The sequence below is a fragment of the Zalophus californianus genome, chromosome 12 (assembly GCF_009762305.2).
Source record: "Zalophus californianus isolate mZalCal1 chromosome 12, mZalCal1.pri.v2, whole genome shotgun sequence".
NCBI classification, from domain to species: domain Eukaryota; kingdom Metazoa; phylum Chordata; class Mammalia; order Carnivora; family Otariidae; genus Zalophus; species Zalophus californianus.
In genome coordinates, this window is record NC_045606.1 from 101,879,279 (window position 1) to 101,895,584 (window position 16,306).

At 36.6% G+C, this 16,306-nt stretch overlaps 1 protein-coding gene across 4 annotated transcripts in view; it reads right to left on the minus strand.

The window, feature by feature from the left end:
• Window positions 1-16,306, minus strand: part of KMT2C (lysine methyltransferase 2C) — a 270,536-nt gene that overhangs the window by 191,186 nt on the left and 63,044 nt on the right. For all 4 annotated transcript variants that reach the window (XM_027573958.2, XM_027573955.2, XM_027573957.2 and 1 more), the window contains exon 2: window positions 3,578-3,666. In XM_027573958.2, the coding sequence (XP_027429759.2) occupies window positions 3,578-3,666 (89 nt within the window). The remainder of the gene's footprint in view (window positions 1-3,577; window positions 3,667-16,306) is intronic.

Consider the following 16,306-nt stretch of genomic DNA (forward strand, 5'->3'; position numbering starts at 1 on the left):
CTTAGAAAATACAAAACAAAACAAAACAAAACTATAAGAATGTAATACTTCTTCAGTTAGTGAACTGAAGCCTACCATGTGTCTGGAAGTACTCTAGGCACTGGGAATAAATCAATGAACAAGACAAATCCCTAACCTCATGAAGCCTGCAGTCTAGGGTGGAAGGCACGTAATAAACAAATATGTCATACGATGTCATATCTGTTTAAATACTAGGAACAAAGGAGGAAAGGATGGAGTGACAAGTGTTAGACAAGTTGGTCGAGAAAGGCCTGAGGAGAGAGCAAATGAGTGGAGACGTGAATGAATTAGGAGAATAAGTAATATGAGTATCTGGGAACAAGGGCTCTAAACAAGGCATATGAAAAATGCAAAAGCCTTATAAAAGAATGTGACTAGTGGCCTCTGAAGAGCAAATAGGCCAGTATGGCTGGAGTCCAGTGAGCAAGGGGAAGAGTAAGAGATGCGGATGGACAGGCAGCCAAGGTCGGATTAATACACTCTGAAGATCATGGTATGGGCTTTGGATTTTATTTTAAGTATCACTGGAGACTTTGGATGGTTGACAGAGGGAAGTAAGACTCTTAGTTTGGTTTGAAAAGATCCCTGACTATTATGAGGACAACAAGACTAGAATAAAGAGCAAAAGCATGGGGACAGGAAGCTCTTGCAGGAGCCCACACAAGGAGAGGTGCTGGCAAGCAGTGGAATGAGATTAGTAAAGGAGGTGAAAAGTGTTTGAAATAGGATATATTGTGAAGGTAAAACCCAAAAGATTTTCCAATGGGCGCTCCATATTTCAGCCTGAAAAATAATGATGTCATTTAATGAGGTGGAAACACTGGAAGAGAAGTTTCAGGATAACAAAAAATAGTGCCACAGAAAACACATGAAGTTTGAGATCCTCTTTAGACGTATAAGAGTAAATGTTAAGAAGAAAGCTAAAGATATAGGTTGTGCTCAAAGCAAGAAAAGAGCTAGTAATATAAGTTCTGGAGTCACGGCACATAGGTAATATTTAAGCAACTAAACTGAAGATGAGCAAAAGAGAATGAAGAGACACCAGTGATGTAGGAAAAAAACAAGAGAATGTGGTGTCCTGAAAATCAAGTAAAAAATAATAAATTGTCACTACTGAAAGTGGTTAGCTGTGTGCAACACTGAATAGTGAAGGCCAACAAAGACTAAAAGCTGGCTCTGGCCATATGAGATCATGGGTGACACTGACAAGAATGATTTTAGTGGAGTGGGAGGAAGAAAGCCCAACTTGGAGCAGGTTCATGAGAACCTCTCATGAGGTTCATGAGAAAATGACGTTTTGGCAAAAATAAGCTGCAGCCATAAGTATAGATAACTCTTTCAAGGATTTTTCCTATAAAGGTGAGCAAAAAATCAAAAAAGTAGCTGAAAAGGGATATCTGATCAAGAGAAGGTGTTCGTGTTCAAGAAAGGTAATACTGCATGTTCAAATGCTAATGGAAATCATTCACTGAGACAGGAAATGCATGATGCAAGAAACCCAGGAAAACTGAAGGCGTAAAGTCCCTAAGAGATGAAGAGTTAGAACAGAGGACACAAGCAGAAGAGCTGGCCTTTGATAACCAGAGACTTTTCATCCCATTTTAACAGTAGGGAAAGTAAAATACATGGGAGGAGCTACAAGCAGGAAAGAAGATTTGATGGTGGGTGAATGTAGAATTTCTTTCCCCTGGTTGTTTCTATTTTTTCTTTTTTTCATTGAAATAAGCAAAATCATCATATCTGAAGAATGAGAAACAGGAGGAAGTGTTGGAAATTTGAAGAGAGAAGAGAAGGTGGTGAAATAACCATGACTGATAATGGGAGAGGAAATTTCTACATAAAAGTAAAATGAGTGCAGAGTAGCAATCATACCCACTTGAGATTTGAGGTCATAAATTTAAAATGAAACCAGTCAACAAGGTTATGATTTTCACCAGCCATTATCAGCTGCAGAATTTGGGTTTTGTAATAAAACAGTGGGATGATGGTAAAGGCGTTAAAGGTGAATAAGAGAAGGACTCCAACAGTGGGTCAGACTCTGAGCTAGCAGAGGAGGGTAACAACCCCATCTCTAAGATCACTGGATTGTAGGACTCAGTATGGTTCAAGAATTATTATGGTGCTGTATCAGGAGAAAATGAGCTGGAAGAAGAACAGGTAGTAGTCAGACAGTAGAACAACTGATGTTGAGATTGTGGAAGTGAAACAGCAATTGTCACAGCAAGTGAGACAATGAATGACAGAGGCTGATCACGTATGACCAGAAGACAGACAGGCTGAGGTAGGCTGGAGAATCACAATGTTGAGAAATCAAGGAGCCAAGAGGCCTGGGTACTGAATAGATTATTAACATCACAATGGGAGAAGAAGAGGGAAATAGAAAGGCAGGTGTTAAATCTTCAGGGAAAGAGGGAAAGTACTCAGGAAGACTTGTTAAGTGCAGAAAAGGGGGCCTGGGGTACAGTCTGGCAGCACTGGTTTAAAGCAACCTGTAAGTAATCATTATGTTGAAAAATGTCACTTAAAACTTCAAAGAATAAAAAACCTTTCACTAGAAAGTAACAGTATATGGTACAGAAAAAATTTATGGAAAAGAAATCATGAAAAATAACTAGTGGAGAATTTACATAAATTCAAGTTTAAAACAATGTGGTAACAAATTTGCAGCAAAACAGCAAAAGGTAGAATTCTGCATTCCAACCTTCAGTCATCACTCTACCTACCAAGACCCTACTGAAAAGATGGATGAGAACTAGAGAACATTTGAAGGCTTTCCAAGAATTAAAGCCATCTAGCTGCAACACACTGACAACCAAAAGTATTTTACGGAAAATTGTATTTCAAGATACAGCAATTTCTAACTCTTCTCTAAAAATTGTATAATATTCTGTAAACAAGAAGAGGACAATCAACTTCAGAGAAAAAGCCTATCACTATGTCTAAACTCTATCCAACAACTGTTAAAAAAAAAAAAACCATTGCCCATGAGACACCATCTCACACAGATACTCTCTGAATACAATATGAAACCTCGTCCCTTTGACAATTTAAATCATTAACTTTATAAATTTTGGAAATTAGTTTGGGCAACCTACTCTATCTTCCTTTTGCAGATACAAAATACACAGTAGCCTATTTAAGGTACCTAAATGTCCAGCAGACCAGAAAGCATTTGGTCTGGTTTAACGAAACATTTCACAATATTATTCTTTAACGGAACATATTTTTTCCCCTCACGCACATACTAACACAATCAGCTTCAAACAAATGCTGGATGGTTCAAAAGCAGAAATATACTGTAAGTTATCATATTAACAGCCTGGAATTACTGTTTACTCCAGTTTTAATTTTGCTTTAATAAACTATTTCTCTACAGATGTTGTATACTTCCCACTAAATCGGGGCTGTAGGGAACAGAGAGAGAGAGGGAACTAAATTTTTTCACTGTCATGGCCTCTACCAAACTATTTCAGCAGATGGAGATTTTAGAACTCAGTATACAGACAAGTGCTAACTGTGCAAATTATGACGTCGGTTCGTGAAAGTCCGCTGGTACCTGATTCCAGAGTACTCTCTGCCCCCGCCGTCTCCAGGCCGTCCAGGCTGTCCTCGTCCTCCACTGTGGTTTTTCCTCTACTTCGAGGCCTGCACAGGAGCAAGGACACAGAGTTAAATTTTTTTTAACTTAAATTAAAAGTTAAATTTTAAGGATTACGATATTTAAATAAGGAAGTTGAAGGTATACATGATAAAATAATTTTGGCAATTTTTACTACATGTTACCAATCAAACAGTAAGTATCACATTTCAGAGTCATTTTTCCCTCAAACCCAGGCCTCCCTTACACATAAACGTGAGCACAGGCCCAAATTACTATATTTTGTCATCATAACTTACTTCTTGAAGTATTCTTTATATTAATTAGGCTTTGTCCCTCTTTTGAGCTGACCTTGAGATGACCCTCTGTCTAGACTGGTGGTTTTTAACCACCTAATGGGTTATCTGCAAAATTCATGCACCAGGTTACACCTCTATATCTAGTGAAATTGAAGAACGATGCCCAGACAAGTGTATTTTTTAAGACACTTCCATACATGAAAGTGCTGCATATCCTTGCAAACCACTCAAAAAAAAATTTTGTAAATATTGAACATAATCTAATCACACATCTTACAAATGTGATGCAATTTAATTTATAAAACTCACTTCAGTAAAGTAAGAGTCATGGTAAGGTGAGATTCTTTGACTCAATCCAATTTAAAAAACAAAACAAAACACACTAACGCCTTTAAATTTTGTGAAATCTCAGAATTTAAGAATAGAAAGGAGTTAAAAAAAATTTTTGAACACATAAAAAAAACAGGAAATCACATTTTTATAAATTCAGAAACTGATGGTAGTACTCAGATAATTTCAGAGCTTTAAATTATTTCATTACTTAAAAAGACACAAACTCTAAGTTGAAAAACACTAAGGGCACAAAATAAAAGAATAATAATACGAAAAAATTAAAAAGCTTTTTCAAGCAACTGAAAGTCTATTTAAGTCTTTCCTTTAAATGATATTAATCAAAACCAAAAAAGGAGATGTAACACAAGAATTTTTTGAAGCTGAAGCAATCAGCTAAGTAGCTTTATACATGAATTATTGCAAATTGTCAGAAAGTCATCCCTACCCGAAAAAACCTTTAAAAGAAAACACTTGAACCAAAATCCTAACAAATACATCCAAAAACTATGGTTGAAAAAAAAATATGTTGAAAAAACAAAACCTAAGTAAAATACTAGTAAATATTATCAACATGCAAGTATGATTTAATATTAAAAGTTAGTCAATATAACATAGTAGATCAAAGAGCCAAAACAGCATTGTTTCAAACTTCATGAGCAAAGGGGAAAGAGACAGAACTGAGTAAGTGTCTAAACGGACTTACTGGGGCTAAATGATTCCAAGGTTGACTGTTCTACTCATGAAAAAAGAGAGAGGATAATTATCTTCAGGATTTATTAAGTAGTTATGTTAAATTCAAAAGAAAACGTTAGGGGCGTCTGAGTGGCTCAGTCGGTTAAGCATCTGCCTTCGGCTCAGGTCATGATTCCAGGGTCCTGGGATCGAGCCCCGCATCGGGCTCCCTGCTCAGCAGGAAGCCTGCTTCTCCCTCTCCCACTCCCACTCCCCCTGCTTGTGTTCCCTCTCTCGCTGTCTCTCTCTCTGTCAAATAAGTAAATTGAAAAAGAAAACGTTAAAGCAGTCAAAGGGGGAAGAACAGATGGGATGAGGAAAGTCTGACCAATCCAACAGGAGGCAAAAAAGAAAATAAAAAATACATAATACGTAGAAAATAAGATAAAAATTTAAATAAAAATACGAGTTATCACAGTAAATATAAGTGGCTTAAACTTGGCTGTCACTATTCAATAATTTAAAGATTAATTTACCAAGAAAATAAAACAGAACTACTCACGTTGTATAAAGCAAACATTTACAGAACAACAATGAGGAATTGACAGATTCAAAATCACGAGAAATTTTCACATCTCACTCTCAGAAACTGAGATGAAATATAGTTAGAAACATTTTAAACAATTATTTGGACAACATATTTAACAAGCATCATTAGACAACTCGAACAATCCTCCTGTGTCTGGCTCTGTTAAAACACCAGATACAGGGTTAAACAACAAAATCTCTGCCTTCACTAAACCACATTCTAGTGAGAAGAAATATCTGTTACTCTTGTAAACAAAACACAACATCAAGAAAATACAAATGAAAAAAATGAAGTATGACGGACTACCATTTAAAACAAGATAATTATAAAATAAAATTTACAAAATAAAATTTAATCTCAGTAAGGAGACATTTCAGTAGAGATCTGAGGTACAACAGAAACCAAACAATGCAGCTATCTGGCAAAGGAGCACTACAGTAGAAGGAACAGCAAATACAAAGTTACAAGTATGTGAGAGTTGGAAGAACAGTGTTTCCAGTGTTGAAAAATATAGTGTGGCTGGAACAGAGTGACTGAGAAGGGCAGTAAGGAGATATGAGGCCAAAGAAATTTTTTTTAAAAAGGGATGACTTTTTTTAGGTTTCTAAAAGGACTATAAGGACTATGTACAGAGAGACTGGAAATTCTTGAAATAATACTAACACGACTGCTACAATGGAATTGAGAATAAGAAATTTTTTTTTATATATTTTTAAAGATTTTTATTTATTTATTGAGAGAGATAGTGATAGAGAGACAGCATGAGAGGGGGAGAGTCAGAGGGAGAAGCAGACTCCCTGCTGAGCAGGGAGCCCGATGTGGGACTCGATCCCGGGACTCCAGGATCATGACCTGAGCCAAAGGCAGTCGCTTAAACAACTGAGCCACTCAGGCACCCCCGAGAATAAGAAATTAATTCAAGAGATATTATGGAGATAGAATTTACTTTTAATCTTTTCTTTATGATTCTTCACGATTATCAACACTCACTGCTGAAGAAAGGAAAACATGTATGACTTAGCTGTCTTTCTCATTTAATCTTCCAAGCCAGTGTTTGTTGCTCTTTTATGTTTTTTTCCTCCACTATCCTGACCCTTGCGAAGTTATTGTTTTTATGGCACAACTGGCTTTATTTCAAATGTATTTTATCTAAAGGTGGAAGCAGGGAGTGTGTGTATGTGTATCACTTGTCTGTATTCCTCAAAAAGAAATTTTTAATTTTTGCTTTGCTTCTTTTCCTTCCTATTCCTCTTAATTCCTGGTTTTGGCACCAATAAGGCATGCTTTTTACATTCATCAATCCATCAGAATTTTTTTCCTTTTGCTCAATGGACCAACTTATCAACATCATGTCATTTTTATTTTTTTTATTTCTTTTTAAAGATTTTATTTATTTATTTGACAGAGAGAGAGAGATAGCGAGAGCAGGAACACAAGCAGGGGGAGTGGGAGAGGGAGAAGCAGGCTCCCCGCAGAGCAGGGAGCCCGATGTGGGGCTTGATCCCAGGACCCCGGGATCATGACCTGAGCCAAAGGCAGACGCTCAACGACTGAGCCACCCAGGCGCCCATGTCATTTTTATTTTTATTTATTTTTTTAAGATTTTTTTATTTATTCATTTGAGACACAGAGATACAGAGAGAGAGCATGAGCTGGGGGAGAGGCAGAAGGAGGGGGAGAAGCAGGCTCCCCGCTGAGCAGGGAGCCCAAGGCGGGGCTTGATCCCAGGGCCCTGGGAACATGACCTGAGCCAAAGGCAGACACTTAACCATCTGAGCCACCAGGCGCCCCAACATCATGTCATTTTTAAATTCCCCATATTTCATTCACGTCTTTTTATTGCTGATCACTGGCTTCCGGTATGTAATTGTTCTGACTAATCAAATGCTGAATTTATTTTTTCTGAATGCAACAGATAATGGTCATACTTTGTCAAACCCGTATCAGTAAAAATAGATGTATACATTTTACATTTCCATGTTGCATTCAGATGTTCCCAGTTTGGGTTTTTAATAGAACTTTGAAGTCTCATTATACAAATGGCAACCTAAAAATTATTTATTCCAATCTTTCTTTGGCTTTTTTTCCTTCTCTTTTTCTTTTGTATCTCTTAACCTTTCATTTTAATTTTGATTCATTCTGCTGCAAGGAAATTTGAAGTAAAATAATACCACTAACAACCTGAGAAACTTTTCCACCAAAAATCCAATGTTCCATATTAATACTGTAAATTAAAGATAATTTGAGTTCCTAAAATAATATAGTGGACTCCTATTTAAAGCCACATGGGAGTAAGGAGGACGTTCAAATTACCCTCCAGCCATAAACAACTAGAAAACCAGACAAAATATAGGGGGGGGAAAAACATCATTAAACATTAAACAAAAGGCAGGGACAGGACTGTAATCACTGGACAACAGGAAACAAACAAGGTGAACCCTACCATCACAAAGGCTTTCTGCATGGAGTTAATTTGCAAACTGTAGCACAGAGAGGGGAACTCAAAGACTGGCACTTGTACTGAAATGAGGACACAGAAATCATCAGTTCAGGCTAGAAACTGTGGGAGAGAGTACACAAGGGAAGGGAGTTGTACAGGGAAACAGATCCAGACATCTGCATAAAGGTACCCTTAAGTTTTTCTCTGAATACCAAACTGTATAAAAGTGGTATAAAACCCCAAAAGGCTAAACAAGAACAAGTTCCACGGAAAGAACAATTACAGCACAGCTGCAATACAAACAAGTCCCAAAGCTCCCAGAGCCAGGAATCAGTCATGTTCCCTCTAGCCAGAGTGCCAAGACCTCATTGACTATGTTAACACATTCAGTAGAGACTAGAACATGACTTTAGAAGTAGGCTAAATGAAGCCTACAACAACTTATCTTCTAGACCATCCCTAAGAGTTCACAAATAGCCTCAACAGAATCAAAATTTTCCACAACTAACTTAACAGGCAAACACACACACAGCATTTGTGTACAACAAAACCTAGCTCTCAACAAAAAAATCACAAAGTATGGCATCCAATGAAAATTTACAAACTATACAGAAAAGTAGGAAAATGTAAGCAATGACCAGGAAAAAAATCAAGAAATAAAACAAGAAAACAACAGAAATGATAATAGAGACAAGCGTGGACATTAAATCAGCTATTATCAATATGTCTCATATGTTTAAGAATGTAATGGAAAATGAATGAGAGGAGAGAATTGGAAGATAGTAAAAAATATTAAAAATGGAACTCACAGGTAAAAAAAAAATCAAATAAAATTTTCACTTTGATTAACATCTGACAGAAATGGCAAAAGAAAAGATGACTGACCTTAAAGATACAGCAAACAATACCTACCCAACATAAAAGACAAGTGAAAAAAGACAAACATAGCTACAGAGCCGTGTGGGATGATAGCAACCAATCTAATGTGTGAGGTTGAAGTTGGAGGGAAGCAGACAAAAAATATATATATTTAGTAAAATACTGGCTGTAAATCTTGCAAACTGTGTAATTATAAACCTACAGATTCAGGAAGCACAACAAAATCTCTCTCTCTCTCTCTCTCTCTCTCTCTCTCTCACACACACACACACACACACACACACACACACACACCAGTAACTGTAGAGTCAATTTGCTGAAATACAGTAATAAAAAAAAATCTTAAAAGCTACATGTATTACAGAGTAAGAAAAATAAGAGTGACTACAAACTTCTCATGTGAAACTATGTAAGCCAAAAGACAGTGAAATAACATAATTGAAGTGCTCGGAGAAAAAATTAAAGGAAAAAACCATAAATCTTAAATAAAACGTGGCAAAAAGCATCCTTCAAAAACAAAAGTAATGTAAAAGCTTTTCAAACAAATTCTTCAACAAACCTTCATTATAAGACAAGTTAAGGAAAGTCTTCAGACAAAAGGAAAATAACAGTTAATAAGAACCTAGATCAAGGTATCTGTATGTAAAGGGAAAAAAGTGGTGGAAATGGTTAAGTATATAAATATAAAAGACCTTTTTCTCATTTTTAGTCTCCTTAAAAGTTAAATCACTGTTTAAAGCAAAAACTACAATCTATTCCAGAGTACATAATATATATAATTAAGTTGAATGGCAACAGGTGGTGCCTAGGTGGCTCAGTTGGCTAAGCATCTGCCTTCAGCTCAGGTTATGATCCTAGGGAGCTGGGATCGAGCCCTGCATCGGGCTCCCTGCTCAGCAGAAAGTCTGCTTCTCCCTTTCTCTCTCCCTCTACCTCTCCCCCCGCCTTGTGCTCACTTGCTCTCTCTCCAATAAATAAATAAAACCTTTAAAAAAAATAAAATTAAAATTAAAATAAACTGTATGGCAACAATAGTTCAAAACACAGGAGAGTAAAAACGAAAGTATACTAGTATGCAGATCTTAAAGTACATTTGCAGTGATAAAATGTTACTTGGAGGAAGACTCATATAAATTAAAAATGCATAACATAAACCCTAGAGCAACTCCTCTATGAAAATACACACATACACACCTTGTTAGTCAAATACAGATAGACTAGAATCCTAAAAAATATATATTCCCTTAACCCAAAAAGGGGAGGAAAAGAAAAAAAGGGAATGAAGAAAAAAATGGGACAGAGATAAAATACAAAACAAGTAGATTTAAACGCATTCACATCAATAATCTTGTTAAGTGTCAACAGGCTTAACACTATAATTAAAAAGCAAAAATTACCAAATCTTGTTAAAATGTCTCTACTACCCAAAGGAATTTACAGATTTAATGCAATCCCTATCAAAATACCAATAGCATTTTTCACAGAACTAGAACAATCCTAAAATTTATATGGAACCAAAAAGACCTCAATAGCCAGCAATCCTGAAAAAGAAAAACAAAACTGGAGGTATCACAATTCCCAATTTCATATTATAAGACAGTAGTAATTAAAACAGTATGATACTGACATAAAAACACACATAGATCAATGGAACAGAATAGAAAACCCAGAAATAAACCCACAATTATATGGTCAATCTATGACAAAAAAGGAAAGATACAATGGGAAAAAGACAGTCTCTTCAACAAATATGTTGGGAAAAATGTACAGCCACAGGCAAACGAATGAAACTGGACCATTTCCTTTCATGATACACAAAAATAAAATCAAAATGATCTAAAGACCTAAACGTGAGACTAGAAACCATAAAAATCCTTGAAGACAGCACAGTCAGTAATTTCTCTGATATCAGCCATAGCAACATTTTTCTAGACATGCCTCCTGAAGCAAAGGAAATAAAAGCAAAAATAAACTATTGGGACTACATCAAAACAAAAAGCTCTGCACAGCAAAGGAAACAATCAACAAAACTAAAAGGCAACCTACAGAATGGGAGAAGGTATTTACAAATGATGTATCAGATAAAGGATTAGTATCTAAAATATATAAAGAACTTAAACAACTCAACACCCAAAAAATAAATAATCCAATCAAAAAATGGGCAGAAGACATGAACATTTTTCCAAAGAAGACATCCAGATGGTCAACAGACACATGAAAAGATGATCAACATCACTCATCATCAGGGAAATGCTAATCAAAACTACAATTAGATAACACATCCCACTCTCAGATGGCTAAAATCAAAAATAAAGAAATAACAGGTGTTGGCCAGGATATGGAGACCAAGGAACACTCATGCACTATTGGGGGGGGAATGCAAACTGGTGCAGCCACTGTGGAAAACAGTATGAAGGTTCTTCAAAGGTTAGCAATAGAACTACCCTATGATCCAGTAATCACAATACTGGGTATTTACCCAAAAAATACAAAAACACTAATTCAAAGGGACACATGAACCCCTAAGCTTATAGTAGCATTATTTACAATAGCCAGACTATGAAAGCAGCCCAAATGTCCAATGATAGACGAATGGATAAAGAACATGAGACATACATTTACAATAGACTATTATCCAGCCATAGAAAGGAATGAAATCTTGTCCCCTGCAACAACATGGATAGAGCTAGAGAGTACAGGGCCTAAGCAAAATAAGTCAGTCAAAGACAAATCCCAGATGATCTAATGCATATGTCGAATTTAAGAAACAAAACAAATGAAAAATGGAAAAAAAGAGAGAGAAAGACAAACCAAGAAACAGACTCCTAACTACAGAGAGCAAACTGAGGGTTATCAGAGGGCAGATGGGGGGATGGCCAAAATAGGTGATGGGAATTAAAGACTACACTTAGCATGATGAAAAAATTATATTAAATTTAAAAGTAGAAATTATCAGTTTAAATTTAAAAAGCAAGACCCAATTATATGCAGTCTATAAGACACACACTTTAGAAAGACACTTATAGGATAAAAAAAAAAACAAAAAGACAGAAAAATATAATGTGATAATACTAATCAAAAGAAAGCTACAGCAACTATATTATTAAACAAAGCAGACTTCAAACAAGGAATATTATAAGACAGACGTTACATGATGATAAAAATGCCAATTAATCAGAGACAATAATTCTAAATATGTATGCACCCAATGCTTCAAAATGTTTAAATCCACAATTATACTTGTATACTACAACACTGCTCAATAATTGGTATAAGTAGACAAAAAATTCAATAAAGACACAGAATACTTAAGACTACTATCAACCAAGTAGACCTAAATTGACCATTACAGAACACCCTACCTAATAACAACTGAATACCTACTCTTTTCAAGTATACAATCCCCACAATAATCCAAACTGTAGCCCTTTACACAAAGTTCAACAAATTTAAAAAGACTGAAATCATACCAAACATATTCTCTGGCCCTAATGGAATTAAATTGGAAACAAACAAAAAAGATATAAGCAATATCTTCAAACATCTGGTAAAAACACACAATTCTAAATAACCCACTAGTCAAGAAAGAAATGAAGGAAATTGGAAAACAGCTTGAACTAAATGAAGATGAAAATACAGCATTTCAAAATTTATAAGATTCAGGTAGCAGTGAGTAAAGGGAAATTTACAGTTTTAAATACTTGTATCAGAAAATAAGAAAGATCTCAACTATAATAATAACATAAGCCTCCACTTTAAAAAATCTGAAAACAGGGGCGCCTCGTGGCTCAATCGATTAAGCATCTGCCTTCGACATGGGTCATGATCCCAGGGTTCTGGGATTGAGACCCACATGGGGTGGCCTGCTATGCGGAGTGCCTCTCTCTGTCAAATAAATAAATAAAATCTTAAAAAAAGAAATTGGTAAACAAAAATCAAATCAAAACCATAATAAGGAAAGAAATAATAAAAATCAAAATCAGTGACATAAAAACACGATAGAGAATTTTTAAAAATTAATGAAATCACCCCCCCCAAAAAAAAATCAATGAAACTCAAAGATGGTTTTTGAAAAAATGAAATAGGTGATTTGCCAGCAAAAATTATGGAGAGAAAAAATACATAAACTACCAACAGAAATATTGAAAGAAGTGTTATCACTAGAAAGACAATACCCATTAGAAAGAAAATGAGAAAATACAAATTTTATGTCAATAAATCAGTAACTTAAATGGTCAAAATCCTTGGAAAGCACAAATTACCAAACACTCAAGACTAGAAATGGAAAATGTGAATAACCCAATGTTTATTTTTAAAATTGAATTTGTAAGTATAAATCTTCCCACAAAGAAAATTCCAATCCCAGATGACTTTACTGACAAATTCTATCAAATGTTTGAGAAATACTACTAATCCTACACTATCTCCAGGAAATAATGAAGGAAGGGGCACTTCCCAACTCTTTGTATGAGGTTGGCATTACAATGACAGCAAAATCAAAGACATTATATAAAACCAATATCCATCATAAACACCTGCTCCCTAGAATGAAACCCAGAACACTCCACCATCAATTTTTTACATATATTACAAATGCCATACCAAATCAAAATAAAGATAATGCAAGAAAACGAAATTATAACCTGTTTTTCGCTTTAAAAACACATATAAAAATGACAAAAGATTATCAAGGGGTTCCAGTTCTAGACAAGATGGAGGAATATATGCCAAATTTTTACTGCCACTGAATGCAACTATAAAACATGGATATAAGGCAACCTCTCAGGTCCCCTCCCTCCTCAGGAGCTTTGTACTATCACTTTGCTGTCACTCAATAAACCCTGCTTTGCTACACACACACACACACACACACACACCACACACACACACACACACACACACACACACACACACAAAATGCATGGAACAACTATGTGAGTTTCCTTAAAAATACAGAACAGCAGGATGATCAGGAACAGACACCAGAATTCAAAGAACTGCCAAAGTATCAGTGAATTTACTATTTTACCTCTCCAGTATCCCCTGGCCTGAGCTCAGCACAGTCTGACACCCAGGAGTGAGTGCTGAGCCGCAGAAAGAGCCTGACTGAGCTAACCCACAACCTGCTCACGGTGGACCTGATCCTAATAAGTATAACAAACACTTTCAGGGCTGAGCTAACAGACTTCTGGCCAGGTTGCAGACAGACCACTTGGTACTGCAACACACAGTGCAGACAGAAGCAGCACTGTGAAAGTTCTGAAAACTAAACTGAACTTACCATAGCCCACAAAAGACTGGATGAAACCTGTAGCCTTGCGTACCCAGGCCAAGTGCCCACTAAGTCAAAAATACCAACATTCTCCATAAGGTGTCTTTAAAACCCACAGTCTTACAACAAAAGATTCAAAATGTTCAGAAAACAATCCAAAATTACTTGATACACAAAATGTCAAATCACATGAAAATAATACAATGAATAAAGGACAATGATAAAATGACACAGAAGTTGGAATTAAAATGATGAGCACTTTAAGGCCGCTATTAGTAAATGTTCAAATGAACAATTTTGAAAACTCTGAAGACAAAATTTAAAATAGATATCTGGGGGCGCGTGGGTGGCTCAGTCAGTTAAGCAGCTGCCTTCAGCTCAGGTCACGATCCCAGGGTCCTGGAATCGAGCCCCACGTCGGGCTCCCTGTTCCTCGGAGAGCCTGCTTCTCCCTCTCCCTCTGCCTGCTGCTCCCCCTGCTTGTGCTCTCTCTCTCTGTCAAGTAAATAAATAAAATCTTTAAGAAAATAAAAAAATAAAAAAAATAAAATAGATATCTGCAAAGAAACAAAAGATATAAAGAAGAACCAACTGAAAATTTTAGAAATAAAAATTACAAAAATCAAAACAAATAATAGACTATTCTTAGAAACAATAAATGACAGGCCTAAACTGAAATAATTACACTAAATGTAAATGGACTATTCCAATTAAAATACAGAGATTGTCAGACTCAATTTAAAAAAAAATGACCTAACTATATTCTATCTACATGAAACTCAATTCAAATTTAATGACATATTTAAGGAAACATGATATACCATACAACACTAATCCAAATTAAGGAGTGGCTATCCTAATATCATACAAAGCAGACTTCAAAGCAAAACAAAAAAATTACCAGATGCATCTATACTCAAAAAAAAAAAAAATTTAAGGTACCAGGGACAAAGAGGGACATTACATATTTTTATTTTAAGATTTTATTTGCCAGAGAGAGACACAGTGAGAGAGGGAACACAAGCAGGGAGAGTGGGAGAGGGAGAAGCAGGCTTCCCACTGAGCTGGGAGCCCAATGCGGAGCTGATCCCAGGACCTAGGACCATGACCTGAGCCGAAGGCAGATGCTTAATGACTGAGCCACCCAGGCGCCCTGGGACATTACTTATTAATAAAAGGGTCAAGGGACTGGGTGGCTCAGTAGGTTAAGCGTCTGCCTTTGACTCAGGTCATGGTCTCAGGGTCCTGGGATCGAGCCCCGCCTCTGGCTCTCTGCTCATCAGGGAATCTGCTTCTCCCTCTCCCTCTGTCCCTCCTCCCTCACTCACACACTCTCTCTCTCTCAATAAATACCTTTTAAAAAAATAAAAATAGGGGTGCCTGGGTGGCTCAGTTGTTAAGTGTCTGCCTTTGGCTCAGGTCATGATCCCAGGGTCCTGGGATCGAGCCCCACATCGGGCTCCTTGCTCAGCGGGAAGCCTGCTTTTCCCTCTCCCACTCCCCCTGCTTGTGTTCCTGCTCTCGCGCGCGCTCTCTCTCTCTCTCTCTCTCTCTCTCTCTCTCTCTCTCTCTGTCAAATAAATAAATAAATAAAAATATTTTTTAAAAAATAAAATTAAAAGGGTCAATTCACCAACACATAATTCTGAATGTGTATGCACATAACAACAGAACTTCAAAATACATGAAACCCCAACACACACACACACACACACACACACACACACACACACACACACACACACACACACACACAACTACCGGGGCACCAGGCTGACTGAGTTGGTAGAGCAACTGACTCTTAATCTTGGGGTTATGAGTTCTAGTCCCATGTTGGGGGTAGAATTTACTTAAAAAACAAAACAACAATACACCACTACATCATTCTCACTGAATCCTCTTAACTATCCTGCTGAAGTAGGTACTACTGTTCCCATTTTAGAGATAAGCACATTCAAATTCACAAAGGTTAAATAAGTTACTGGAAGTCCACTTAACTGGCTGAAGCTAAACAGCAGTGAGGGTGACATACTGGAGAGATCCATGAACTCCTCCTGCTGAGGTCTATAAAACTACTGGTTCCTCCAAAACCTAATTAAAAACAATTTGCTGGAAGTGGGGTAGCTAGCTACCCAGGGCCAGTGCCCATATTTACTACCAAAGCCATAGGTTTAATTCAGAACTCCACTATTCAGGCCTTCAC